The sequence below is a fragment of the Haliotis cracherodii genome, unplaced genomic scaffold (assembly GCF_022045235.1).
Source record: "Haliotis cracherodii isolate W230 unplaced genomic scaffold, xgHalCrac1.p SCAF_24, whole genome shotgun sequence".
Classification (NCBI taxonomy): Eukaryota; Metazoa; Mollusca; class Gastropoda; order Lepetellida; family Haliotidae; genus Haliotis; species Haliotis cracherodii.
The window spans coordinates 8,911,289-8,920,467 of NW_027266280.1; the positions used below are offsets into that span (position 1 = coordinate 8,911,289).

Below are 9,179 nucleotides of genomic sequence, written 5' to 3' on the forward strand. Positions count from 1 at the left end.
TTTTTATCTTTGTACAAAATTATCTAGAAAAAAACAGTATCACCGAATTTTTGTGTGATCCATTGATTCAGTGACACTGACAAAAAAATTAATATTTAAGACTTCTCTTGTGACAGTCATCCGTATCTGGCGTGGATCGATGCTCATGATATCAATCACTGGAATGTCTTGTCCAGACTCGATTATTTACAGACCGCCGTCATATAGCTGGAATATTGCTGAAAGCGGCGTTAAACAAACAACAAACACAGATTAGTTTGTTGCTGAAGTTGCGTCTTTGATAGCCACAACTGCAGGACATATATGCATCTATAATATTAGGTACCAGGAAGAGCCTTGTATTCTTCATTCTTTTGTTTTCGTATCATCTTCCCAAGGCAAAATAGACATAGGAATAACATTATTTGTATCCCACCCAATACTGCTATAGAATAATGCAACATTTGAGGACCAAAGGCTGACATCAATTGTCCTATAGCAAGAGAATTCAATGATATTCCCGCATAATCAACGAATATGAGGATGGTGTAAACTGTTTTGTTCACAGTGACATTTTCCACCGACGATGCTACTAGTGAAGCAAATAGAGGTGCATAGCACAGACCGAAAACATTGGAACCTGCCCATAAGAACACCAAGCTTGTTTCTGCGGTACATATCAGAAAGATGGACGTACCTAGAACTCCAACCAAACACACAGTGACGAGCCATAACTGTGATATTACTAGGCTCACAAGCACACCCCCCAAACGTCCAAACACCGTGACCGCATAAAACGATGACGTCATAAGGGCCATGGTCTTCTCCGATATTTCCAGACTGCTATGAGTTCCAAACAGGAGGAGCAAACCTCCGTACACAACATGAGCGCCAGACGTTAGGAAGATCAAAGATGCAAGGAAAATAATGAAAATTAGTTCCATTTTCCAAAAGGAGTCCTTGTTCTTGTTTGAATCCTGTGCAAGACAGTCGTTCACATAAACACGTAAAATAGTCAGGAAAATTGCGGCTATTGTTCCAAAAGACGCAAAAATCAGATATGCATAAACTATATTTGACTCTGAGTTTCCACATTCGATTGTTACCTCCAAGTCCTGCAAGTTTGATGAGTTGCCATGGCGTATTGTGTTGCTGAGAAAAGGGGACGTCACCAATGCCCCAAAGCCGTTTCCAATGCATAAAGCCAGGGCCATCATGTGGAAGGGTACAGCACTTTCTTGACTTAACTGACCTGTTTTGGCTATGACGGCTGCAATTATAGAACAGACGGATATTAAGATAAATATGCACATAAGTGAGTGAGTTGGGTTTATCGCCCCTTTTGACAGTATTCCAGTTATATCACGGCGTGTCAGTTTAATGTGGGAGGAAAGCCCGAAGTGATGCAGGTCCCAGACCTTTACCACTTCGGTGAAACCAACGAGCACGGGTATGGTACTGACAAACCTAGAAACATAATCGGGGCGAACCGGGAATCGAACGAACAATCCTAGGTTTCTGGCGTGCCCAAGGGACGCAACTCTGCACAGCGATTCGCGAGGCCTTAGACGCCTGGGCCACCCGTGCCCCCTTATGCACATCAGCAAACCAGTGACGTCACAAGGGCAAATAACCGGAAGTACATAATATTAAGGGAGTGTGAGAATGTTGTTTAACAGAAAAGTCTGAACTCCTTCAGTAATAACTTGAGCTCTGAGGACACATAATGTCATGAAATATCAAAGACAAAGCAATTATGACGTAACATTTACATGTCAGAAGACAATTGGATTAGGAAGAGATCAAAAAGGATCCCACCTTTTCAGTCCCACCACAACAACTCACCAGTGATTAAAACCCCTCCAACCAGCCCAAGTCCTGAGCTTCCAGCGGCAGCAATCCAGAACGAGGACCAGAGAGGTATTGCCAACACAAGGCAGCTGCTGACAAGGACACACACGAGCATCAGTGTATAGGCATTGACTTGTACATGTAACGGAGCATGCATCGCACAACCTGCTGTCTTGAAGCCAGCATAGAGAGGGATCAGGATGCTGATGGTCTCAACACTCACAGAGTAGATACATTGCAGGTCCTGCAGACTCGGCCCCAAGAAGCTGTCAGTGATGCCCTGAGAGGAAGATACATCCATATTGACAAGTTAGAGGCAATTTGATATTAAGAGTACCTAAATAACAACACTTTTAATACATTCCAGGATTAGAATCGTTATTTCATTACTTGGTTTAAGAGCCGGCGACAATGGGATTCGGTTGGTCAGGCTCAGATGTTAATTGTGTGTCATCAATGGCGTGGTTTGTCTGACCCGTGAAGTTCCGGGGTAAAAAAGGTCTTCAGTAACCCGTTTTTGTCGTAAAAGGCGACTGTGCTTGTCGTAAGAGGCGACTAACAGGATCTGTCGGTCAGGCTCGATGACTTGGTTGATGCATGTCATCGATCCCAGTAGGTCTTCAGCAACCCATGCTTGCTGTAAAAGGCGTCTATGACTGGCGTAAAAGGCGACTTGCGGGATCGGGTGGTCAGGCTCGCTGACGTGGTTGATGCATGTCATCGATCTCAATTGCGTCAATCACAGGATTATCTGGTCCAGACTCGATTATTTACAGACCGTCTCTGGGACCAAGTACTTTCCAACAAAAGACAAAGAAAACATGAGAGAAAATGTATTTTGAATGTTTACTTGGTGCATGAAAATCTGAATATTATTAACATTTGGGTCAATAAACACTAATTCAACTGCACAGTAGATCTTTGGTAACAGCACAGACTTTTAGTAGTGACAGCACAGACACATTTCAGTGACAGCAAAGACATTTTAGGATTATTATTTTTAACATATTTAGCCACTTTAAAGGAAAGTAATGTTACATGATCACTTCGAACAACGTGTCTATGAGTGGGGGAAAGAGAGAAGTGGAGGTGTGTGCTGACAGAAAGGAAGGTCTGAGTGGTGGAAGGAGAGAAGTGGAGGTGTGTTCTGACAGAATGGAAAGTCTGAGTGGTGGAAGGAGAGAGGTGGATGTGTGTGTTGACAGAATGGAAGGTCTGAGTGGGAGAAAGAGAGAAGTGGAGGTGTGTGCTGACAGAATGGAAAGTCTGAGTGGGAGAAAGAGAGAAGTGGAGGTGTGTGCTGACAGAATGGAAAGTCTGAGTGGGAGAAAGAGAGAAGTGGAGGTGTGTGTTGACAGAATGGAGAGACTGAATGGGGGAGAGCGAGAAGTGGAGGTGTGTGCTGACAGAATGGAAAGTCTGAGTCGGGGAAAGAGGAGTTGAGGTGTGTGTTGACAGAATGGAAAGTCAGAGTCGGGGAAAGAGAGAAGTGGAGGTGTGTGCTGACAGAATGGAAAGTCTGAGTCGGGGAAAGAGAGAAGTGGAGGTGTGTGTTGACAGAATGGAAAGTCTGAGTCGGGGAAAGAGAGAAGTGGAGGTGTGTGCTGACAGAATGGAAGGTCTGAGTCGGGGAAAGAGAGAAGTGGAGGTGTGTGCTGACAGAATGGAAAGTCTGAGTCGGGGAAAGAGAGAAGTGGAGATGTGTGCTGACAGAATGGAAAGTCTGTGTCGGGGAAAGAGAGAAGTGGAGGTGTGTGTTGACAGAATGGAAGGTCTGAGTGGTGGAAAGAGAGAAGTGGAGGTGTGTGCTGACAGAATGGAAAGTCTGTGTCGGGGAAAACGAGAAGTGGAGGTGTGTGCTGACAGAACGGGGATCTAAATGATGATGAGATTCACCAAGAGACAAGTAAGGAAATGGTACAAAGTTCAGAAAGATGGAAAGACAAAAGGAAATACACCAGCCAGTTGATATAAATGAATGCCTGGGGATATTCATTGTTGTTATGTATGATAACATACCATATCCTGGTTATATTGATGATATAGAGCTAGATGAAGTTTTTGTGGAATGTGTGCATAAAGTGTGAAAGCAGAGGAATGCAAATCGTTTCTTCTGGCCAGACAAATGCTGGTACCATTTTGAGGACATTGTAAGCTTGGTACCAGAGCCTTCCAAAATAACACTGTCCTCTCACTATTGTGTTGAGCCTTCTTTGTGGGAAAATATTTTGGAAACAATTCATGGCAAACAATAACCTGTGTTTATATGTGCACATGAATGAGGTCAAGAATGATTTACTGAATGTTCTCATATAATACTCTTATTTGGTAAAAGTGAAAATATGTTATCAGACTTTGTGCTGTTACTAATGAAGTTTTGAAAGTTGACCATTCTCATTTCCTTACAGTTTTTTGCTTGGAATAAGCTACAGTAACATAAAGAAGTGTTACCTAGGTTGTTCGTATACTTTCTGATCAAAATCTATTTTTGAGATGAGCAATTCCACATAAGATTTGTTTAGGAATTTTGCCCTGTCTGTGCTGTTACCAAACCTCACGTTTTTATATAATTAGTGTCTCATACAAATTAAACCTAACACTTTGATATGTACATTCATTGATTTTCCCTTTTTTAACTAACCTTTGCTTCTGAAACTACCAACACAGAAATAGTTATTATAGTTTTGGCAATTACGAAATATTTTGTCTTTTCCTGTTACCATGTTGTCTGTCCTGTTACCGTGAATGTCTTTCCTGTCACCAGGTTTCTGCCATCTCAAAAGTTATAATTGGTTCAACTCTGCTGACAAATATATATATAATTAAAAAAATGAGTGTAATAACTATTATTTCCTTTTAGAATTATGGTAGTTCCATTTCAGTGTAAGCAGTTGACAAGTTTATCGTACAAGGCGACTAACGGGATCGGGTGGTCAGGCTCGCTGACTTGGTTGATACATGTCATCGATCCCAATTGCGTGGATCGATGTTCATGATATTAATCACTGGATTGTCTGGTCCAGATTCGATTATTTACAGACCGCCGTCATATAGCTGGAATATTGCTGAGTGCGGCGTTAAACAACAAACCAACCAAACAATCGTGACTTCGGTCGATTGAAGGTAGTTATGAAACTTAATATCTCGCCCTAACACGGTATGATAAATTTCCTTTCAAAAAGTTAATGCAGTGTTAAAATGGTGGCTAAATGGACAATCTCAATCAAGTCAAATTCATGAATGAAAAGGATTGAAATGATGAATATATGTACTTACATTGAAAAACGACAAGGCAAGCATTAAGCTAAGCTCCATGTACGAATATGGGGCAGGTTTGTCTCCGAGTTTTCCCATTGTAATTGCAATACTGCGTGCTGCCATGTATGAGTTATGCGAAAATTGATTGCTATGAGCAAACACCTCAGCTGGTGACTATCATACAATTGCAAATAATTAGGCCTGAGCAAATTACCTTTTTGCCCATATTTCTCAGACGTAATTGATTCGCATTTATCTCTTTGCATTCGCTCCTTATTCTTATTATCACAGAAAAAATGAAAAATGCAGAAATGACTAAATTGGGACATGCTGCGAACAAGAATATATTGTGACTGTTATACACCAAATTAATGTGACATGATTTGGTTTGTTTGTTTGTTGTTTAACGCCGCACTCGGCAATATTACAGCTATATGACGGCGGTCTGTAAATAATCGAGTCTAGAACAGACAATCCAGTGACTGACATCATGAGCATCAAGCCACGCAATTGGGATCGATGACATGCATCAACCAAGTCAGCGAGCCTGACCACCCGATCCCGTTAGTCGTCTTTTACAACAAGCATAGTTGCCTTTTACGACAAGCATAGTTGCCTTTTACAGCAAGCATGGGTTGCTGAAGACCTTTTCTACCCCGGATCTTCACGGGTAGAATGTACATATCTTCAGGTTTTAGAGTCAAGTCAATAGTTGATAGTACTGAATGGTTTTGACAGATTTCTTCCTCAGTTAACACTCTGGTCTTATATGTGGCATTATTTCATATGTCATTTATACAAGGTTCTTTGATTAAGGAAACAATGAAGTGATGCATACATACAATTGTTATGTTATTTGAAACCTTTCATGTAGGGCAGCCAGACTTTGGATGACAGCCGGCTTTAACAGAATGGGTTTATTCCAATTCCGTTTCCTCTTTTTAAGTTTGTGCATTCTACTAATGACAACATCACGAGACCCGTGAAGATCCGGCAAAGGATAGGTCTTCAGCAACCCATGCTTGCCGTAGAAGGCGACTATGCTTGTCGTAAAAGGCGTCTAACGGTATCGGGTAGTAGTCAGGCTCGCTGACTCGGTTGATGCATGTCATCGATCCTAATTGCGTGCAGACCCGTGAAGATTCCGGGGTAGAATAGGACTTCAGCAACCCATGCTTGTCGTAAAAGGCGACTATGCTTGTCGTAAAAGGCGACTAACGGGATCGGGTGGTCAGGCTCGCTGACTTGGTTGATGCATGGTAGGTAGACTACATTTAAGCCTATTAGAGGGATGGTATACTTTATCCAGTATCACATGCAAAGGATTGAGTGATTTTCAAAAATGTTGGAAGACATTGATGCCCGATCTATGCTGGCTGACTCGTGTCGATAATTTCTGTCTCAAACAATATGAAGACCTATTCTACCACGGAATTTTCACGGGTCTAAGAGAAATGTTGGGTCAGTTACCTGGTTTGGGACCATAACGTGTTAAAATGGGCGGGGCATATAGATGACTTTGTTGACTATAAGCTTGTTTTGTTATTGTTTCTTGTAATTTGTCATTTGTTTGTGACCTGTGAAAATCCGGGGTAGAATAGGTCTTCAGCAACCCATGCTTGCCGTAAAAGGCGACTATGCTTGTCGTAAAAGGCGACTAACGGGATCGGGTGGTCAGGCTCACTGACTTGGTTGATGCATGTCATCGATCCCAATTGCGTGGATCGATGCTTATGATATTAATCACTGGATTGTCTGGTCCAGACTCGATTATTTACAGACCGCCGTCATATAGCTGTAATATCGCTGAGTGCGGCATTAAACAACAAACCAGCCAACCAGGGAACTCGGGTCTTCGGCGTGACGAGCGAACGCTTTAAATAACCACCAGGCTGCCGACCGCCCCTCTGAGCCATATAAAAGAACAGGAGCAATCTTTGAATCAAATATTTAGCGCTTCTAGAAAATCGGAGAGATGGGAATTTTTTTATCATATTTAACACAGGAAAAGTAGCTTACCTTGCTTGATGGTTGATTGGTTTGTTATTTAATTGCGTGGATCGATGCTCATGATATTAATCACTGGATTGTCTGGTCCAGACTCGATTATTTACAGACCGCCGTCATATAGCTGGAATATTGCTAAGTACGGCGTTCAACAACAAACCAACCAACAGTCTTTTGTCATGACAGGTCTTCAAAAGGTTTAGTGCAGCATGTTTTAGCTGTAAAGTTAGATTTGAATTCAGGATCAGTTGTCAATATAGGACAAGTTTTGCAATTTGTTGTGCCACATACAGAAATACTGCACAAGATTAATCATTGAGCAGGGAATAACCTCGAACGGGGAGTAGACATTGCTTCGTCTTTTATCATTTCTTATTGAACGTCCCTTTTTCCAGATGACTATATCAACAGATGTAGACGTTATCACAATGATTGTTCAGAGGTGAAGGTAAGGTGAAATGGGGTTTAACGTCGCGACCAAGATTATTGCATTTATATAGCGACGTGCATGTTCGTGTGTGTGTTTGTGTGGCTGCTTGTACTAGTCCGGACTGATGCCGATTTATAGTGCTAGCTCACTGAGATACCATGCCGCAGTTTAACATGAATACCCCATTCAGACACAGTATACTGACTCCGAGCCGACCAGTCCTTGTTTTAGCCCCTTAATGCTGACCGCCAGACAGGGTAACAACAATTATCATCTTTAAACGTCTTTTGGTATGACGCGGCCGGGGATCGAACTCACTCCGCTCTCCCGGCGGACGCTCTACCACTAGACCACGGAGGCGGTCGATTGTTCAGAAGTACTGAGTAAATTTACGTCTATGACTATATTACAATAGATCACTCGGTTGTGTCGTTCCAGTGGAAGCATTGCACATAATGAATAAACACTATACCTATTAGCTCCTCAAGCATGGTTTTAATTAACAGTTCTGGTTAGTTTGTTTAATCCACGCGCAAAAACATCAGTCACACATAAGCCGAAAAAAAGGATATTCCATATAGCCATAATTTTATCGAGTGTTTGGCTCGAGTAATCAAAGACCATGTGATTTTTTATTGAAAATTCTCATGTTTATTAATCCTTTTACAACACAGTTTAAGCTTTGCCATCACAACCACAACGTCTTTGTTGAACGGGCCCTGAATTTGCCACACTAACGGCAGATTACCTAATCGTACCATCTCATTGTGATCCCATTGACGTAAATAGTATGTAGGGGCGGTCGGGTAGCCTAGTGGTTAAAGCGTTCGCTCGTCATGCCGAAGACCAGAGTTCGATTCCCATGAGTACATTGTGTGAAGCCCATTTCTGGTGTCCCCCGTCGTGATATTGCTGGAATATTGCTAAAGGCGGCGTAAAACCATACTCACTCACTCACTAACACTATCTTAGCTCCTGAACAGCCTTTTATATGCTTAGGAGCAGTTCACCCGTGAAGATTCCGGGGTAGAATAGGTCTTCAGCAACCCATACTTGCCGTAAAGGCGACTATGCTTGTCGTAAAAGGCGACTAACGGGATCGGGTGGTCAGGTTCGCTGACTTGGTTGATACATGTCATCGATCCCAATTGCTTAGATCGATGCTCATGATATCAATCACTGGATTGTCTGGTCCAGACTCGATTATTTTACAGACCACCGTCATATAGCTGCAATATTTCTGAGTGCGGCGTTAAACAAATAACAAACAAACAAACAAACAGTTATGCTTTCAGGGTCAGTGTGGTGAGATTTAAACACACTCGAACTTTTAATGCTTTCGTTTGTTGCCAAGGCAAAGTGACAGCGCCCACAGATGGGACGCATGTCTGTGAATCCGACACACGTGTCCCTTGCACAATGCACGGGTCACAAATCAGGCGATTGGTTGGTTGGTTTGTTGTTTAACGCCGCACTCAGCAATATTCCAGCTATATGGCGGCGGTCTGTAAAATAATCGAGTCTGGACCAGACAATACAGTGATTGATATGGGCATCGATCCACGCAATGGGATCGATGACTTGCATCACTCAAGCATGGGTTGCTGAAGACCTATTCTAACCCCGGATCTTCACGGGTACATTTGGCCGTATA

At 42.4% G+C, this 9,179-nt stretch overlaps 1 protein-coding gene across 1 annotated transcript; it reads right to left on the minus strand.

Moving 5' to 3' along the window:
* Positions 1–317: 317 nt before the first annotated feature.
* On the minus strand, positions 318–5,184 carry LOC139472211 (major facilitator superfamily domain-containing protein 4A-like). The gene is made up of 3 exons (XM_071254585.1): positions 5,107–5,184; positions 1,825–2,110; positions 318–1,249 (listed from the first exon to the last, which is right to left on the minus strand). Exons 1-3 carry the CDS (start codon positions 5,182–5,184, stop codon positions 318–320), a joined length of 1,296 nt encoding a protein of 431 aa, XP_071110686.1.
* Positions 5,185–9,179: the final 3,995 nt, after the last annotated feature.